This window comes from Stomoxys calcitrans, chromosome 3, assembly GCF_963082655.1.
Source record: "Stomoxys calcitrans chromosome 3, idStoCalc2.1, whole genome shotgun sequence".
Taxonomy (NCBI): Eukaryota; Metazoa; Arthropoda; class Insecta; order Diptera; family Muscidae; genus Stomoxys; species Stomoxys calcitrans.
The window spans coordinates 55,777,656-55,798,985 of record NC_081554.1 but is presented as its reverse complement, the minus strand read 5'-3'; the positions used below and the strand labels follow the sequence as shown (position 1 = coordinate 55,798,985).

General features: G+C 35.9%; 1 protein-coding gene across 1 annotated transcript in view; it reads right to left on the bottom strand.

Moving 5' to 3' along the window:
* The window catches only part of LOC106092768 (fibronectin type-III domain-containing protein 3A), a 587,249-nt gene that overhangs the window by 440,780 nt on the left and 125,139 nt on the right, over positions 1 to 21,330 (bottom strand). Inside the window, exon 2 of the mRNA XM_059366134.1 lies at positions 6,796 to 8,148. Within this exon, the coding sequence (XP_059222117.1) occupies positions 6,796 to 7,867 (1,072 nt within the window). The 5' untranslated portion in view covers positions 7,868 to 8,148. The remainder of the gene's footprint in view (positions 1 to 6,795; positions 8,149 to 21,330) is intronic.

Genomic DNA, 21,330 nt, shown 5'->3' with positions numbered 1-21,330 from the left:
TCTTTCTCTCTCTGATGCATAAACAGTTCAAATTCGCCTATTCTGGGTGTCGGGCCACATAGATATCCCAGGGAATTGTAAAACGAACGATCTTGCGAGACTAGGAAATACACATTCCGGACAAACTGGAATCTGTGGGTATGCCTCCAGCGACATGTAAGCTAAGTTTTCAGGACCTGCCTCGAAGGACAACGAATGATAGATGGTTGTTGTTGTAGTAGCAGTGTGTGGTACACTAAGGCGGCAGCCCTTGCCGATGAAGGAATTCATCGGGTCAATCCGGTATATACAACCACCAGCCATGGGACTGATGATAGATGGTCACAAAGGGGTGTGTTGTGAGCATTCCAAAACTATGTGCGCTTATCTAGACTTAAAGAGGTCTACCTCCGTCATGGCAGGTAACTATCTGGTCGAAAATATGCTGAAGGCTACCATTAACGACTTTTGCCGAAGCTTTAAAGACGTCACAGGTTCTCATTTCCTTGAGAACGTGTCTGATTTGGCGGATGTGCGCATTCGCTTTGGCATGTTGTTGGGCTATTTGAAGTGATCAGAATCTAGAAGGCATCTTTCTTCTACTGTTCCTGTGACACACAATGGGGCAAAGAAGACGTTGGGCAACATTTTGAGAAAGTCAGTTTTGAAATACGCTGAGAAGGACTCTAAAAGTGAAAATCGGGAGAAATTCGCATATGGGAGCTATATCTAAATGTGAAACGATTTTTATGAAGTTCCACAATGGGAGTCATAAGGGAATTCTTTGTGCAAAATTTTGTGAGAATGGACTTTCCTTCTTTAGCTCGGTTTCTAGAGGGAGAGGTAGCTCTAATCCACCCAAGACAGGTTCTACTCCTGGTGAAAGTACCACCTCAGTATTTCTAATATTTATGCCAAACTCATTGGTCATCCAGACAACTTTCTCAAAGCTCCCTAAACAAGGTCCGTAATAGTAAAGAGGAAACGGCTAACGGCATAGGCAATGATTTTAAACCTCTTCTTGACGAAAGACCTCAGAGTCCCATTGATAACCAGAAACCATAAAAGAGGGGATAAACGCGTTTTTTGCTCACAATCTTCCTAATCGAACCCCAACGCCAATGATGCGTTGATAACCCGGCATTTGTCTAATGCACTAAAAGAGGGAGGGAATGTTCATGTCCACCAGTCCACCATTTATGGATCCAATTTTACGCTATTTAAAACACCTTCTATGTGCAAGTCGCCCACACCCAAATTCCCTACATTGTAGCCAACCACAATATGAACATTTTTGGTCAACCGACTTACCCTTAGTGTAAGCATGCCGCATATGAAGGGTCGAGACCTACCCTAAAGCAGGCAGGTAGCTTGTATAGTAGATTGATTCCGCAACCTTTGGGATGAAAACCTCCCTTACCTACCGCCACCAAGACGTTACGTAGTCCAGCAAAACGCAGCTCCCAAAAATCCTTCCAAAGAATTGGAAGGTTTGTGGTATTGAGCTTTGCAACATAGAAGTCAGTATACCGTTATCATTCTATCAATCACGGACATAGACTCGTTACTGTGTTATATCTGAAGGACGTCGACATCTTACCGTAAAAACGAATACGTCTTTTAATATTTTGGAGGTGGTGCACAAACTGTTAAAACTTAGATGTTTGTGACATACACCACTTTCAAAGTTCCTTCATTTGAGTCACACATACTGTGACGGACGGGCGAACGGGACCTCAGGCAATAGTTCCCAATTTTGGATTTCTGAATCGTATACGACTCTTAAGCAGCCTGCAGACAATGAATCGCCAGATTCGTATACTACTTCCAAAGAAGTTGCATTGGATTTTCATATTGTCCCGGTTAGACTGTTTTTCTGCTGTGGAGTTTTTGTTTGGGTATTTCGTATTTTACTTTCGAAGATATTACATTCCAGTCCCTTGTATACTCCATCGGTCCACGTGATCGTTTTTGGGGGTTTTTAAGATATATCGCCTACCAGACACTAGCTCCCGAATTTTTATACCCACCACCGAGGATAGGGGGTCATTCCGTTTGCAACACATTGAAATATCAATTTCCGACCCTACAAAGTATATATATTGACTAGTGTATGACTTGACTAGTGTATGACGTGCCAAGTAACATCCGAATCGTACTAATACCTGATAAAGTTTTCTTATAAGCCGATCTTCCTGCCAAATATGGTCTGAACTGGTTCATAACCTGATGTAGCTCCTAAATAAACGGATCTCCCGATTTGAATTCTTAAGACCCTATAGGGCTACCGTGAAATTTTGCAAAGTACCTTCTTTTATGACTTCGAGCGCACTTGCCAAATATGGTCGATGTCACAATCCAGATCTCCCATATAAACCGATCTCCAGGTTATAGTTTTTAAGCGCCTTAAGGACGCCATTCTTATCCTATTTCGCTGAAATTTTGCAGAATGACTTCGACTATGGTCTCCATCATTCAAACCTAGTATGGCCGGAATCCGTCCATAACCTGATAAAGCTCCATAGCATAGGAATCCCTATCCATTATGCTTTGTTTTCCTATAAAGAGATACCGGAAAAATAATTGAATAAATGCTATCCAAGGTGGAGAGTATACAAGATTTGCCCCATCTGAACTTAGCGCGCTTTTATTTGTTTTTTTACGGATTCGGATGTAATTTGGAACAAATACTTCTGTTATGACTTCCAAATCGGTCTATATACCGATATTGCCCCCATGTAAACCTCATCATTTGCCGATATGATTGTTGCAAAATACTTTAAATACAAACTGAGCAAATAAGAGTATATTTTTAGCTGAATCTGTGATGATGGGTACTCAAGATTCGACCTTGCCGAACATATTTTCAAATACTTAATATGAGTCTTATATTGTTCCGATGGGTATAATTGGTCATTTAGGGAGTTTACTAAGTGGTTTTTAGTTTTTAGAGCGAACAACAAGCCGATTACTGTCGTAAGTGTATGCCTATTGTGTCATGGGGCAAATTAATATCTGCACCCTCTTTTCAACCTAACCTAACCTAAGTGGTTTGGGTTGCTTCTCCAGAGACTTGGCTTCAAATTTTGATTTAAGTTTCATATTCCTCCTTCTTACAATATAACGTTACACAGGCGTTGGATTAGAACCCACAAGGTGCCCGATGTAGACGATGGATTTGTGTACGGCACTATGGTCCTCATAATCGGCGCTAAAGCAATAAATAGTAATAACTCTCCCTTATATTTTTCATCTGAATCTAGTTCTGCCTCGATCGCTCCACTTTTGGAGATGCGCTTACTTCCGATATAAAGAAATAATATCACCTACAACCTACAAAATCTGTGAAAATTTTAAAAGAAATGGTTTAGCCCAACTCGAAGTCTTTACGGAAGAAACAAACAAAACACACTTTGATTTTGTAAATATATAGGGTTTCAAACAGGAGATGTTATTATGAATAACCCGTTATAGCCCTGAAAGCGTGACTGATGCTCTTTTTCATTAACGCCATACCTTCCACTTCATTATGAAATAAACATGCGATCGTTTATCTCAACAAATGAATTTTTCATTGAATGACAAAATAAAACCTCTACTTGGTATACCCTATATAAGAAAAATATATCCTTGACTAGAATATACGATTTACGATTAGAGCTGGCAAAATATCGATGGCACTATCGATATTAAATTTTTTGACTGAATATCGATTGATATTTTTCCGATGGATACTAACGTAAAATTAAATTTTTTGCAAAAAAAACAAAAATAAGCAATCCGACACTGAATGTGTCCTTTAAGATACATTACGCCTACAGAGGGCGCAATTTTCATCCGATTATACTAACTTTTTGCACAAAGATTTCCCTCATAGAGTTAGTTGGAACTTTATTTACCTTGATTTTATTTGATCTGCGCATTGATATTGCTTATTGCTTATATTTACTTCTCATTTTCGTTTGAAATATAGGTGCGGCGAAATTAACGATATTATCGATACTATCGACATTTTTTATTAAAACTATCAAAAATGTCAAATGTTGCGATTATCAATAGTTTGCTAGCTCTATTTACGATTCATCTTGTCCCTAGAAAATACCCCAATACCCACATTTAAATGATTATAAAATTTTGTTTTCATTCTTTGTCTTTTACATTACATTGTCATGAGTAGAAATTTGTTATATTTAGAAAATTCATATTACGGCAACACTGTTTATTAAAAGAAACTGCTAACTACAACAACAAACACACAGATAGGGAGTTAAATGCAAAATTCATAACTCACCATTTCATGCACTCTTCTTAGCTTAGCAAAATTGTTGTTGTTGTTGTTGATGTCAAAGTTATTTTAGTATACCACACAAACCTTTCTAATATGACAATGCACATAGTAAGCGGGTTAGAGAGAGAGAGAGGGAGATGAAAGATGAAACACTCCACAAAGCAGCTTTGTTTACATTTGTCATTACACCACTCTTTGACCAATACAATTTTTTTTTTCACTAAGGAAGCTGCTGCAACTTTAAAGACTTTATTTCACAACAATTAATGCACTTGCAATGAATATTTTTATACTTTCTGCTTGATAATACACTTATTTAGCAATTATTAACACTTTTGTATATGTTAAACACTTTTAGCGGGGGTTATTAATAGTTTTAATAGCAACTGTTGACAATTTGACCGAACCGAATGAAATTAAAAGCAAACTAAAGGTATGTGAAAAAAGGGTTGCCATGCTTAGTGCCAAGGGTATAGAGATCATGGGAAAACTTGTTTGCTTTGTTATGAGGTGATTTATTTATGTACTTTACTGATCATTTAGTTAAGTTTGGAGTAGATGAGAATGATACCAGATAGAGTTACTTCATAAAGCACTAATAAAGCGATTTTATTATATTTTCTGTGCATATGAATTTTAATCTTGCATATAAAATTCAATTTGTGTTTGTTTGTCCCGTATAGACTCAAAAACGGCTGAACCGATTACCTTGAAATTTTCACAAATTGTGTAGGTTGGTCTGGAAGGAAACATAGGCTATACAATTTTTTGATATCGGGAGGGGGGCGGACCCTCCCCCTTACCCAAAAAGTACTACTCAAAAATAAAAGTGGACCAATCGGCACAATATGGGATTTAAATGAAAGGTATTCAAGAGTAGATTTCATTTTCATAATAAAAGTCGGGTCGAAGTACCTGGGGGCCCGTCCCAGCCCCAAAAACCCCTTAAAATAGGTTTATTTGACGATCATGACAATATGGGACTCAAATTAAAGGTAATCAGGAGTAGATTACGAATATGGTCAGGAAGTAGGCTTTATAATTTATTGATAACGGAAGGGAGCGGACCCACCACCGTTACCCCAAAAACACCACCCAAAATAAAAAGTGGACCGATCGGGACAATATGGGTATCAAATGAAAAGTATGTGGGAGTAGATTACGTATCTGGCATACAAATTCATGTCGAAGTATAGGGGGTTAGCCCACCCCCCACAGAGACGCCCGCAATGTGCACATTAGTCAATCACGGATATATGGGGCTTGGTTTGTTTGTTCCGTATAGACTGAAAAACGGCAGAACTGATTTTCTCGCAATTTTCATTTATTGTGTAGGTTGGTCTGGAAGGAAACATAAGCTATATAAATTTTCGATGTCGTAAGGGGAACGGGCCCTCCCCCATATGCCAAAAACGCAACCAAAAATCAAAAGTGGACCGATCGGGACAATATAGGTATCAAATGAAAGGTATTGGAGAGTAGAATACGAATATGGTATTAAAATATGGATCCAAGTACCCAGCGGGCCTCCCCGACCCCAAAACTCTTTTAAACAGATATATACGCAGTTCATGTCAATATGGGACTCACATGAAAAGTATTAGGCAGCAGATCATAAATATGGCATAAAACATTAGGTCCTAGTAATGGGAGGTCGTCCACCCCCAAATGGGCATATTAGCCGACCATGACTATATGGGACTCAAGTGAAAGGTATTTGGGAGTAAATTACGAAAATGGCATTAAAATTTGCGTTCAACTCTAGGGGGCGCTTTCCTCCTAAAGGGTTATTTGACCCATTATGACAATATGGGACCCAAATGAAAGTTATTTGAGAGTAGAAAACAAATTTGATATCCAATTTTGAAGTCAAGTGTTTTGGGGTACGACCTTAACTGAATTTCATTTCCGTTGGGAATAAAGAACGAATTTGATATCTTATACCAGTGCAAAGTGTCGGTGGGCGCCCCAGCCCCAAAACATTCTCCAAACGGTTCATATTTACCGACCATGGCAATATGGGGCTAAAATTAAAGGGACTTGGAAGTGCAGCACGAATTTGATATCCATATTTGAGTCGAAATGTCTGAGGTGCCATCCCTCCCCTAATGAGAATATTACCCTAGGAAAAACATTACCCCCAGGAACCGAGAAGGGGCACATTCTCACACATCAATGATTCAAGTTTAAACTCAATGATAAGGGACCTTTTTTTTAAGCCGATTCCCAACGGCATCCTGCAGTGCGACACCTCTTTGGGGAACATTTTTTAAATGACCATTCATGGCATTGTACCTCGGAAATGTCGCAAACATTAAGAAGGGATAAACACCGCTTTGTCCGGTATTCTCGCCTGGATTCGAACGCGTTCAGCGTCATAGGCTACAATGGCACGAATTCGATATCCCCATTCAGGGCAAAGTGTCCCCACCCTAAAAAGATATCAGAGTTATAGAAGGCGCAACGGAGCGGGCCCGGTTCGGTTAGGTGTGTATATTAAAAGACAAAATATTAAAAAAAAAACTTACCATAATCCGCTGGTATGGCACATATTGCCTGATGATGATGTGGATGCTGGGGACAAATGCCCTCATGCGGATGTGGAGCTATATAGTATTCCGTGGGATAGTAATCACCATGATATTGTATGTACACGGGCCCAGGAGCCGCAGTGGCAGCAACAACATTGCCCCCATTACCAACACCACCATTACTGTTCGAGCTGACGGTGCTGGCTGTTGAACCGCTGGGCGACAAACCCCCATGACCATTTTCCATGGCCTGAGGACAAGGCGGTGGTGGTCCGGGCGGCAAGGGACCATGCGGCGGACCATGATGTGACATGGGCGGTGGTCCCACATGATGATGATGCAAGTGTGGCGCCATGGGTGCCCCACCGGTGGCAGCCATATGAGCCTGCATGGCTGCCACTAAGGCCATTTGTTGCTGATGCTGTTGATGTTGCTGTGGATGATGCACTGCACAAGGCACCAATTGGGCGCCCTGAGGAGGAGTGGAGGTTTGTTGTATTAGGGGCGGTGTTGCGGGCAAAGAGGGATTAGAGCCAGTATCCGTGGGTGATAATTGTGACTGGTGTAGTGCTGCTGGTGGTGGTGGTGGAGGTGCTTGAGCCAACATTTGCCCTGTCATAACATGTTGCGGTGGAGGCGGTACATGTTGTAGGTGTGTATATTGTTGTGGTGGTGGTGGTGGAGGTGCTGCATGTTGATGCACTATTTGCTGTTGTTGACCTTGTTGTTGTTGTTGTTGCTGTGGCACTACCATTACTATATCATCACTTGAGCTTAAAGGCTCAGACGCGGATGCCACTGAATTATTTGGTGATGATGCCGACGAAATGGCGGCGTTCGCGGAAGCCGTTGACGACGACGACGACGACGACACTGATGAAGACGATGAGGACGATGACGAAGATGAGGAACAACTAGACGATGTCGAATTGTTTAATGCTGTTGTGTTGGTAGTGGCAGCAACATTGTCGCCATAATTTGCTGAGTTATCACAACTTTGCTTAAGAATGTGCTGCTGTTCCTGCAGTGGTTGTTGTTCGTTGGACGCGGCCACATTCATACGCACCATAGCAAATGTATGAAGAGATAATACACGAAAAAGGGGGACAAGGGGGATTCAAAGGAGTTTATCGTTTGGCTTTTCTTGGTTGTTACTTTGTTACACATAAATTGGTCTAAACTAGTTTTGGCTCTGTAAAGAGGCACAACATTGTTGCAGCAACTTGGCTTTTTGTTAACACGAATGCTTTGAAAAAATTCAGCATAAAATTGTATTTTTTTTTAATTAAAATTGGGGCAGCTTTTGTTTCGTTTTGTTGCGCTTTTGAAAAAAAAGAGGTTTTTTTTTAACTGCAAAGAAAGAGAGAGAAATTGACTTAATTTCTTATCAGCCTTTCAATTCATACAGCTTCGGCCCAAAAACTCAACTTACGTTTCAAGGGAATGATTTTTTTTTCAGAATGTCTAACCCATATTCTACGCAATGTCATGTGCTGATGATATTCCCAGATAACACCAAAAGTCAAGGTTATCATAAGGTTCTTAAAAAATTGTATTTCTTTGAATTTCATAAATTCCACTACTCAAATTTCAATAGACGTTTGAGAACATCAGAATTGTAGGAATTTTTTTTTTTTCAAAGTTCCTGCCCCATAATCTCAACATTGATTTAGGTCACTGCTACATAAGGTTGATTTTACTGGCCCACTAAGTTTTCTATACACATCAAAATATGAAATTCTCCGTACAAAGTTGTTAATATTCTTATCTAACACTTGCGTTTCTGTACAAAGAAAAAAAACTTGAATTGTATAAAAAATTGTATTTCCTCCTAACATGTAAGCCGATAATAATATTAAGAGGAACAAAAAAAAAAAACGCACACAAATAACAGATTGAACAAGTTTCTCTGGGCAACATTTGTGCCACCTTAAGTAAGTAAGGCGATAATATTCCCCCCCTCAGGGGCTTTTCACAAAACCTCACAAATCAAAAATTTTTAAAAATTCATCACGCATAATGAAACACGCGTGTTTGGTTTTTTAATTTGATAAGATGTTTGATACTTGGAAAAAAAACATAAAAATCTAAGTCCCTAGGTATGGAATAGATACTGATGAGAAGAAAAGACCTTTAATAATGACAGAACAAACCATACTAGATCCATTTTTTACAGGAATTGATTCATAGTCCCATCATGATAACAGTTTATAGGCAAATATATTGAGAAAGTTGGTCCGTGTACTTTGATCTGATGTAGGAAGGACAAAAATACTGTGCTAATCCTCATTCCATCGACATCAAAGAAAACCTGACTTTTAGGAATCAAGTTGCAATTGCAAATTTTGCCCATTAACATTCCACTATAGGGAACATGGGCAAACTTTTCACATATCAAAGAGTGCAGTCCGATTCAAAGCTCAAATAAGGGGCCTCCTTTTTTATAGCCGACTCCGAATGGCGTGCCACAGTGCGATACCTCTTTGGAGAGAAGTTTTTGCATGGCAAAGTAACTCACAAATGTTGCCAGCATTAGGAGGGGAAAACCACCGCTGAAAATTTTTTCTGATGATCTCACCAGGATTCGAACCCAGGCGTTCAGCGTCATAGGTGGACATGCTAACCTCAATTTGAATGGAAAAGGGTACTTTTGTTACCCTTTCTGACAAAAATGGTAATTTTATTACCCTTTCAGATAGGAAAGGGTGCCTTTACTACCCTTTCAGATGGGAAAGGGTACATTTATTACCCTTTCATTTTAGAAAGGATATTTTAATTTATTTATTTCTCTTACAGATGAAAAAGCATACTTTTATTACCCTTTCATGTGGGAAAGGGTACTTTTATTAGCATTTCAGATGGGAAAGGGTACTTTTATTACCCTTTCATATGAAAAAGGGTACTTTTATTACCCTTTCAGATGGGAAAGGGTACTTTTCCTGTCAGGTTGGAAAGGGTACATTTATTACCCTTTCAGATGGAAAAGGGTACTTTTATTAGCCTTTCATATGGGAAAGGGTACTTTTATTGCATTTCAGATGGTTAAGGGTACTTTTATTACACTTTCAGGTGGGAAGGTGTACTTTTATGGCCTTTTCAGATAGGAAAGGGTACTTTTATTACCCTTTAATATGGGAAAGGCTAATTTTATTAGCCTATCAGATGGGAGAGGGTACTTGGATTACCCTTTCATATGGGAAAGGGTACTTTTATTACCCTTTCATGTGGAAATGGGGACTTTTGTTACCCTCTCAGATGAAAAAGGGTACTTTTATAAGCCTTTCATATGTGAAAGGGTAATTTTTTTACCTTCCAGATGGAAAAGGGTACTTTTATTAGCCTTTCAGATGGGGAAGGGTACTTTTATTACCCTTTCACATGGGAAAGGATTTTTTGGTTACATGTTCAGATAGAAAGGGGTACTTTTATTAGCTTTTTCAAATGGGAAGGGATACCTTTATTACCCTTTCATATGGAAAAGTGTAATTTTATTACCTTTCAGATGGAAAGGGAACTTTTATTAGACTTTCTGATGAGAAAAGATACTTTTATTACCCTTTCGTATGGAAAAGGGAAATCTTGTTACCCTTTCAGATGGGAAAGGGTCCTTTTATCATCTCCCAGATAGGAAAAGGTAATTTTATTACCTTTCAGGTAGGAAAGTGTACTTCTATTACCCTTTCGTATGGGAAAGGGTAATTTTTTTACCTTCCAGATGAGAAAGGATAATTTTATTACCTGTCAGATGGAAAAGGGTACCTGTATTAGCCTTTTAGACGAGAAAGGGTACTTTGAATACCCTTTTCTATGGGAAAGGGTACTTTTTTACCCTTTCATATGGGAAATGGTACTTTTGTTACCCATTCAGATGGAAAAGGGTACTTTTATTACCCTTTCATATAGAAAGGGGTACTACCATTACCCTTTCAGAAGGGAAAGGGTACTTTTATTACTCTTTCAGATAAACAAGGGTACTATTAGTACCCTTGCAGATGGGACAGGGTACTTTAATAACCCTTTCAGATGGAATAGGGTTTTTTATAAACCTTTCATATGATAAAGGGGTATTTGTATACCCTTTAATATGAGAAAGGGTACTTTTTTACCCTTTCATATGGGAAATGGTACTTTTGTTATCCTTACATATAGGAAAGGGTACTTCTGTTACCCTTTCAGATGGAAAAGGGTACTTTTATTACCCTTTCAGATGGAAAGGGGTACTACCATTACCTTTTCAGAAGGGAAAGTGTATTTCTATTACCCTTTCGTATGGGAAAGGGTACTATTATTACCCTTGCAGATGGGACAGGGTACTTTTATCACCCTCTCATGTTGCGAAGGGTATTTTAGCACCCATTGCCTTCGCAATCGGTGATACTATTTTCCGTAGGGAAGGTCACTTTTAGGCTATTCTAAGGGAAGACTACCTTTTTAACAATTTCCCATGGGGAAAGCTACTTTTATTACTCTTTCCCAAGGTAAACGGTAATTTTGTTACCCATTCTCATGGGGAAGACTAATTTTATTACCCATTTTCATGGGGAAGGGTGATTTTATTAACCATTCCTATGAGGAAGGGTACTATGCTGGCCCTTTCCCATGAGAAGTGCTACTTTTGCTAACCTTTCAGATGGGAAGGGGTACTTTTTTTACCTTTTCAGATGGTAAAGGGTACTTTTATTAACCTTTCATATGGGAAATGTTAATTTTATTACGTTGCAGATGGGAAAGGGTTCCCTTTTTACCCTTTCAGATGGGAAAGGGTACAATTTTTACCCTTTCAGATAGAAAATGGTACTAATATTACCCTTGCAGGTGGGAAAGGGTACTGTTATAACCCTTTCAGATGGAATAGGGTATTTTCATAACCCTTTCATATGAGAAAGGGGTATTTGTATTATCCTTTCAGATGGGAAAGTGTACTTTTATTACCCTCTCATGTTGCGAAGGGTATTTTATTACCCATTGCGAAGGCTATCGGTGATACCGTTTCCCATAGGGGAGGTCACTGTTAGGCTATTCTAAGGGAAGACTACCTTTTCAACAATTTCCCATGGGGAAAGGTACTTTTATTACTCTTTCCCAAGTGAAACGGTTATTTGGTAACCCATTTCCATGGGGAAGACTAATTTCAATTCCCATTCTCATGGGGAAGGGTAATTTTATTAACCATTCCCAGGGGTAAGGGTGATTTTATTAACCATTCCCATGGGGAAGGGTACTTTGCTGGTCCTTTCCCATGTGAAGGACTAGGGGTACTATCCATGGGAAAGGATACTATCCATTTCAAATTGGAAGGGATACTTTTATTACCCTTTCAGATGGGAGAGGGTACTTTTAATACCCTTCCAGAAGGGAAAAGGTACTTTACCTTTACTTTCCGTTTGGAAAGGGTATTTCTAATACCCTTTGAGTTGGGAAAGGGTAGTTTTATTACCTTTCAGATGGTAAAGTGAATTTCTATTACCTTTTCCGATGGAAAAGGATATTTTTACTATCCGGAAGGGGTTATTTTTTTTATTACCCATTCTCATTAGGAAGGGTAATTTTATTACCCATTCCCATAAGAAAGGGTACTTTGCTGGCCCTTTCCCATGAGAAGGGCTACTTTTGTTAACCTTTCAGACGAGGAAGGGTACTTTTTCAGACGGGGAGCGGTACCTTTAATACCCTTTTAGAAGGCGCAGGGTATTTTTATTACCCTTCCAGATGCGAAGAGGTACTTTTATTACCCTTTCAGATGGGAAAGGGCACTTTTATCACCCTTTGAGTTGGGAAAGGGTATTTTTTACACTTTCCCCTTCTGCTTAGAGCATTTTATTACACATTGGAAAGGGTATATCAGGTACCCTTCTCATGCGGAGGATAGTTTTACCCTCTTTAAAGGGGAAGGTAAATTTTTTACCTTTAGGTTAAAAAAAATTGCCCTTTTCCAAGGGGAAGGGTAATTTGATTACCCATTCCTGAGAAGGTCTACTTTTGTTAACCTTTGAGACAAGTAAGGGTACTTTTTCAGACTGGGAGCGGTACTTTTATTACTTTTTAGATGGCGCTGGGTATTTTTATTACCCTTCCAGATGCGAAGAGGTACTTTTATTACCCTTTCAGATGGGAAAGGGTACTTTTATCACCCTTTGAGTTGGGAAAGGGTATTTTTTACACTTTCAGGTGGGAAAGGGTATTTTTAACAACTTTTCCGATGGGAAAGTGTATTTTTTTACCTTCCCCCTTCTGCTTGGAGCATTTTATTACACATTGGGAAGGGTATATCAGGTACCCTTCCCATGCGGTGGATAGTTTTACCCTTTTCAAAGGGGAAGGTAAATTTTTTACCTTTAGGTAAAAAAATTGCCCTTTTCCAAGGGGAAGGGTAATTTGATTACCCATTCCTATGGGAAAGGGTACTTTGCTGGCCCTTTCGCATGAGAAGGTCTACTTTTGTTAACCTTTCAGACAAGTAAGGGTACTTTTTCAGACTGGGAGCGGTACTTTTATTACTTTTTAGATGGCGCAGGATATTTTTATTACCCTTCCAGATGCGAAGAGGTAATTTTATTACCCTTCAGATGGGAAAGGGAACTTTTATCACCTTTTGAGACGGGAAAGGGATTTTTTTTACCCTTTCAAATGGGAAATGGTTTTTTTTTTAACTTTTCCGATGGGCAAGGGTATTTTTATTACCTTTCCCCTTTTGCTTAGAGCATTTTATTACACATTGGGAAGGGTATATTAGGTACCCTTCCCATGCGGTGGATAGTTTTACCCTCTTCAAAGGGGAAGGTAAATTTTTTCCCTTTAGAAAGGGTATATTTATTACCCATTCTCATGGGGAAGGGTAATTTGATTACCAATTCCCATGAGAAAGGGTGCTTTGGTGACCCTTTTCCATGAGAAGGGCTGCTTTTGTTAACCTTTCACACGAAGAGGGGTACTTTTTCAGACGGGGAGCGGTACTTTTATTACTCTTTTAGATGGGGAGGGTACTTTTATTGCCCTTCCAGATGGGAAGAGGTAATTTTATTACCCTTTCAGGTCATTTTATCACCCTTTGAGATGAGTAAGGTTATTTTTTTACCCTTTCAGATGGGAAAGGGTATTTCTATTAACTTTTTCGGTGAAAAAGGATATTTTTATTACCCTTCCCCTTTTGCTTCGAGCATTTTGTTACACATTGGGAATGCTATTTTCGGTACCCTTGCCATGGTTAGGATAGTTTTACCCTCTTCAAAGGGGAAGGTGAATTTTTTCCCTTCAGGAAGGGTATATTTATTACCCTTTTCCAAGGGGAAAGGGGGGAATTAAAGTACCCTTTCCCATTCCTATGGGAAAGGTTACTTTAATGACTCTTTCCCGTAAGGAAAGGTATTTTAAGGACCCTTACCCATGGGCAAGGGTACTTTAATTATCCCTTTCCATTTGGAAGGGTATTTTAATTACCCTTTCTCAGGGGGAAGGGTGCTTTTATTGCACTTTACCATCGGAAAGGGTACTTTATTACACTTTCCAATTGGAAAGTGTACTTTTATTACCTCTTTCCATAACCAAGGTACTTTTATTACCCTGTTCCATGTGGAAGGCACAATTATTACTCATTTCCGCGGGAAAAGGTACTTAAGTGAAGCTTTCCCAAGGGGAAGAGTACTGTAATGATTTGTTAATATGTGAAAGGGTACTTCTATCATCCTTTATCATGGGTAAGTATTTTTTATTATCATTACCCATCGGGGATGTATTGCCCTTTTCCACCAGGAAGGGTACTTTTATTACTCTTTCCCATGTGAAAGGTACATTCATTACCCTTTCCCACAGCTTAGAGTGTTTATTGCTAAGGAATTTTATTACCATGGGAAGGGTAATAAAACTTTCTTAGCACTAAACACTCTTAGCAATGGGAAAGGGTAATAAATGTAACTCTTCCCTTCTGGAAGGGTAATAAAGGGTACTTTTATTACCCTTCCAGATGGGAAGAGTCCCATCCAAAAAAAGTATAAAAAAGAATAATTAAAGTCCTTTCCCATCTGAAAGAGTAATGAAAGTACCCCTACCCGCCTGAAAGGTTAGCAAAAGTAGACATTCAATGGGAAAGAACCATCAAAGTATGCTTCCCCAAGGGAATGGTTAAAAAAATTAACCATTAATGCTAAGGGTACTTCATTACCCTTCCCCTTGTTAAGGGTATTTTATTACCCATTGGGAAGACTACTTTCAATACCAGGGCAGGAATACTTTCCAACAGTTTCCCATAGGAAAAGTTGCCTTTTTTACCTTTTCTTATGGTAAGGGACACATTTATCGCCTTTCTAATGGGAGAGGGTACTTGTTTCATCCTTTCCAATGGAGAATGGTAGTATTTTACTCTTTTTCAAGGTTAAGGGTACTTATTATACCCTTTAACAAGGGTAAGTGTACTCTTTATACCCTTTCCCAAGGGGAAGGCCAGTTTTACCCTTTTCCATGGGAAGAGATACTTTTTTTTGTGCAATTCTACGGGGAAGGATTCTATTTGTCCTGTTTCATGCGGAAGGGTATTTTTTACCCTTACCCTTCTATGTGAAAGGGTACGTTTTGCCCTGTTTAATGGGAAAGGTTATTTTTTAGCCTTTCCCATTGACTAGCAACTACTAGTTTTTCAATGTCTTTCTTGTGAGAGGCTTTTGTTACCCAAGAACGAAAATCTGGCGTTAATATTGAGCAAACAACAAAACAGCAAGAGCCGATGGTTTACTGTTTAAACTATTTTAAAACGAATGTGATACAAGAATTGCTTTTCACACTCCGCTTTAAGAAATAATCCTTCTTTTACATGTTCTTCTAATTTGGGTCTCCCTTTACCCCTTTTAACACTTTTTTCCCGCATTAAAGCTTTTCGTTTACCTAAAATACAGTTGAATTAAGTTATTCCACCCAGTTTTAGCTCGAACGTCTGCCACGTATAATTTGCATATTTAGTGCAGCAATGCTGATTTTCTAATAGGCTCTGCTTCTCATTGCCTGCAGACCTTCCCATTTCACACACACACAACACAATTGCATAAAAGCCTACAAAAAAAGAATCGTCCTTAAACAATGGCCTAAATTGACAATCACAAAAAAACTGTTTGTTTTGGTCTATGCTCTATGGTTAATGACCGCAAACTGCCATGATTTCCTAAAATTTAAACACATTCATCCATTTCGTCACTCCATTACCAAAATGGTCTAAAGTGAAATTAAACGTTTAGACCAGTCATAAAACGTTAGAACATTCACAGGTGAACTTAAGCGTGTGAATGACACCTCGTACAAATGGTGCTAAAAGGGCAATACGGCACAAAACGGACAGACAGACAGTTAGACGCCTTATGGCATGGTAAATTGAGGTTTGTTGAAATTGTTACCCTATGCCTATTCTGTTGTTTGGTGTCTGTTGGTTTTTCGAAAATGTGGTATGAGGTGGCGTTTTAAGTTGGCCTTTTGTTCTTTGGTGGTAATTGTTTGTAGTTATAACACCTCTTAGCTTAGCTTTTCGCTCAGTGAAGGTTCATTAACCATTGAATTAATTAGCAAAATTTTGAAATGCATGAAGATAAGTGGGTAAAATTGGTGGAACTTGATAGTTTGACATTAGATATCATCAAAAATTTCTGTCAAATGGAAATTTGACTAAATCGCAAGATGGGTTTATGTGGCCGATTTGACCCCGTTTGTAATCTACGTCTTTCTACAATAACAAGAATTTGTGAAAAATTTCGTACAGCTAGTCGAACTCGTACGAAAGTTAGCGTGTTTTTCAAACTTACACGGACGGTCAGGACTAGATCAGTAAAGTATATCGCGGCGATTTAACTTCATGGTGTTTAAAAACAAAGTTTGTCACTCCATCCATCCTATGAGGAAGGGGGAAGTTTTTATTAAACCGTCCTTTCTGTGGGAAATTTAACGAAATTTCATTATCAAAAATTTTAAAGTTTTATCTTTAAAGGGCATATCGTGCAAAAAGTGCGACACTGAGTGAATTGTTGCGATTTTTAATTTAATCGCTGAATATTTTTGCAAAAGCATGAATGGGTCTAGGATGTTTTTTTGAGGGTTTATTTAGTCAAAAGTGGCTTCCTGGGAAAGTTTTCTTCAAAACCGATTGGTACTCAATGTGTTAGGGAAATCTTTAAGTGACTTTTGTCAATTTTTTTTTTACGAAATTTTTTTTAAATTTTTGCAAATTTTTTAGAAATTCTCTGGCCGTGGGTAATTTTATAAAAATTTTATAGCCGAAGAAACTTGACGAGTTTCTAAGGAAACTGGGCTCTTTCCAATTTGTATAATAAAACTTAAAAAAAATCTCGTCGCACCTTCTTTTTATTTTTCTACCTTACGGGAAATTTTTTTAAAATTCTTTTTTCTATTGAAAAATTTCGTTAAATTTTAACAAATTCTATTTTTAAATTTTAACAAAAATTTCCTTTAGAAATGAAACTAAGGAAAAATTTAGATAAGGTATCGTTTCTTCAGAAACATTTGGCAAAATTTCCTTAGATGAGAATTTTTTCAAAATATTCCCCTTTTGCAAATTTTTTAAAATTCCGCTTTTTGGTAAGTTTTGTTTTTCTCTATTTGGGAAATCTCTTAAAAGGTCTTTTTACGGGATTTTTTTTTTTAATTTCCCTTTTAGATATTTTTTTAATTTTAAAATTTCCTTACGTAGGAAAATTTAAAATTTCCCAATTTGAAGAAACTTTAAAACTTCCATTTATATTTATCAAAAATTTCCCTTTTTGGGAAATTTTTAAAATTTACATTTACGGTTAATTTTTTAAAATTTCAATTTATGGGAATGTTTCTAAAATTTCCCTTGTTGGGAAACTTTTGAAATTTCCCTTTTTGTAAAAATTTTAAAAATGTTCCTTTTCGAAAATTTTTTTCACGTTTCCCTTTTTAAAAAAAAAAAATTTAAGATGTATCTTTTTAAATTTTTTTTTAAATTTTTCAGTTTGGAAAATTTTTCTTTTTAGGAATGTTTTTAAAATTTTCCTATTTGGGATATTATTTAAAATTTCCTTTTACTCTTTTAAAAAAATTTTTAAAATTGATCTTTTTAAAGTATTTTTTAAAATTTTACTATTTGGGAAATTTTTTAAAAAATCATTTCGCGGGAAATTTTTTAAAATTTCCCTTTTTGGAAAACTTTTTCAAATTTTCCTTTTTGGGATATTTTTTTAAAATTCCATTTATGGGAAAATTTTTAAAATTTCCATTTATGGGACATTTTTTTAAAATTTCCATTTATGGGAAATTTTTTAAAATTTCCATTTATGGGAAATTTTTAAAAATTTCCATTTATGTTTCTAAAATTGCCCTTGTTGGGAAAATTTTTAAAATATCCCTTTTGGAAAATTTTTTTTAATTTTCCCTTTTTGGGAAATTTTTTCAAATTTTCCTTTTTGGGATATTTTTAAAAATTTCCCCTTTTGAAAAATTTTTTAAAATTTTCCTTTACGAAAAATTTTTACGTTTCCCTCATTAAAAACATTTTTACATTTATCTTTTTAAAATTTCCTATTTGGGAAATTTTTTAAAATTTCTCTTTTTGGGAATTTTTTTCAAATTATCCTTTTTGGGAAATTTCTTTGGGATATTTTTTTTTTAATTTCCCTTTTTGTAAAATTTTTTAAAATTTTCCTTTTCGAAAAATTTTTACGTTTCCCTTATTAAAAAATTTTTTACAAATTTATCTTTTTAAATTTTCCTATTTGGGAAATTTCTTAAAATGTTCCTTTTTGGGAAATTTTTTCAAATTTTACTTTTTGGGATATTATTGAAAATTTTACTTTTTGGGATATTATTGAAAATTTCCCTTTTTGGGAAATTTTTTAAAATTTTCCTTTTTGGGACATATTTTAAAATTTCCCTATTCGTAAAATTTTTTAAAATTTCCTTTTCGAAAAAATATTTACGTTTCCCTTGTTAAAAAAAAAATTTACAAATTTAACTTTTTAATTTTTTTTTAAATTTTCCTATTTGGGAAATTTCTTAAAATTTCCTTTTTTGGGAAATTTTTTAAAATTTTCCTTTTTGGGAAATTTCTTAAAACTTCCCTTTTTGGCAAATTTTTTCGAATATTCCTATTTGGGATATTATTTAAAATTTCCCTTTTTGGAAAATTTTTTAAAATTTTCCTTTTTGGGACATATTTTAAAATTTCCCTTTGTAATTTTTTTTTTAAATTTCCTTTTCGAAATATTTTTTTCGTTTCCATTATAAAAAAAAAATTTTAATTTTTTTATAAATTTTCCTATTTGGGAAATTTCTTAAAATTTCCCTTTTTGGGATTTTTTTTTCAATTTCCTGTTTGGGATATTTTATTAAAATTTCCCTTTTTGGGAAATTTTTTAAAATTTTCCTATTTGGGATATTATTTAAATTTTCGCTTTTTGTGAAATTTTTTAAAATTTCCTTATTTGGATTTTTTTTCAAAATTTTCTTTTTGGGATATTTTTTAAAATTTCCTATTTTGGGATATTTCTTAAAATTTCCCATTTTGGGATATTTTTGAAAATTTCCCTTTTTGTCAAATTTCCCTTTCCGGGAATTTTTCACATTTCCCTTTAAAAAAAATAAATTGATCTGTTTAAAAAATTTTTTAAAACTTTCCTATTTAAAAAAAAATTTTAAAAATTCCCTTGCTGGAAATTTTTTAAGAATTGCCCTTGCGAAGAAATTTAAATAATTTCCTATATGTATAAACTAAGCAATTAAAATTTTAACATATATCCCTAAAAAGAAAACTTGGGCTTTTTCGGAGAAATTGGTCTAAAATTTCCTTTTTAGGGGAAATTTTTTCACTAAAGGATTTTTTTTCTAAAGGAAATTTTTCCAAATGTTTGTATAAGAAAATGTTTCAATATATTGATAGTGAAGTGATTCTTTTTTGAAATTTCACTACTAGGGAATTTAATAGGTAAATTTAAATCAAAAATATATGGGAAATTTTTAAAATTTTTTTCTGAAGTAAATTGAAAAAAAAATGTTCTTTGAAAATTTCGTATAAAAAAATTTTCCTGCAATAAAAAAATTATTTTGGAAAGAATATCCCTTAAAGGGAAATTTTTACCTATTCAGAGAATTTGTTCCAAAATTTCCCTTTTATGGAAAATTTTTGAAAGCTTGTTAGCTATAGGTTTTATTTTCATAATTTCTTTACTAAGGAAACGTTTTTCAGCATTTCGTTGCTGTAGGAATTTTTTTTTCTTTAGGGAAATTAAAAAAAGGAAGATATGCGGTATATTCAAAATTTTCCTTTTAGGAAATTATTCAAAAATACCCATAAAAAGATATTTATACAAAAATGTTTATCAAAAATTATTTTTGAAGAAATTTTGCCAAAATTTCGTCAAAATTTCCTTGGTATGAGTTTTTTTATGATTTAAATTTCAGGGTATTTTTTTAATCCACTCATTTTTGGAGGATGTTTTCAAAGGGCAAATTTCATAAGGAAATTTTGACAGAATTCCTTTTCTTTACGAAATTTTATTAGAAACTCTACAAGAAAATTTGTCAAAATTTCTTTTTCATGGGCATTTTTTTTTTGAAAATTTCCCTTTAAGGGAAATTTCTTCAAACCTCCTTTTATTGGGAACTTTTTTTGTAAATTTCTTATGCATATGAAATTTCCATTTCAATGAGAAATTTTGTCAAAATTTACACTAACGGGAAATCTAAGGAACATTTTAAATTTTGGCATACCAAAACCTATCCACCACCCCTTTATTTCAAAGAAAAATGAATTATACCCTTTTTCCTTTCATTTAATATAAGTCACCTCTATCGCTCTCTGAGCGAATATAATTAAGCAAAATTTTGACATTTTCGTTAAATGTAAGGAGACTGATACAAGTAGCCTCTCAGCTTGTCTCATATTTCATTCGCAAGTCAAAAGGAGCAAGGGCTGCATTCATTATCTGTCGTTTCTTTTGTGTAAAAATTCAATTAGCGCAAAAATGTTATACCACCTAAAAGTGTCTTTCCGTTTGATGAAAACCGTTCGCTACATTGCCTACGCAATGTAACCGCAAGAAGTTGCGCCTTAGCTTTATATTTGAAACTTTTCATTTACTTTCTCACTTAAACCACCATAATTACCACATGAAAATTAAGTTATTTTAATTAGGCCCTCTTCCCCGTTCGGCTCGCTCCCGGCGGCGGAAGAAAGGAAACATTTTAGAACGTTGATGTTAACCATAAAGGAATTTAGTGACAGGCAATGTCACCTAAAAGTATTTCCCCATTAAGGCTGTTGTGACATTTATATTAGAAGCCAGGAGGAAAAAGAATCCAACAACTTTTCAAATTGCACAAGTTTCGAGGGAGAACTTCCAAACAAAAACCATATTTCCAAGCAAAAACACTAAACATCTGCTATTTTGGAAAAGGACCCAGGATTCATGTTCAAAAGTAAGGGGTTATAGAATAGAGGAATCGTTTGGGGGGCTTAATTAACTGTTGCCAGTTTCAAAGGAATTTGATAGAGGTCTGTTTTTAAAGCCAAGTTAATTTTAT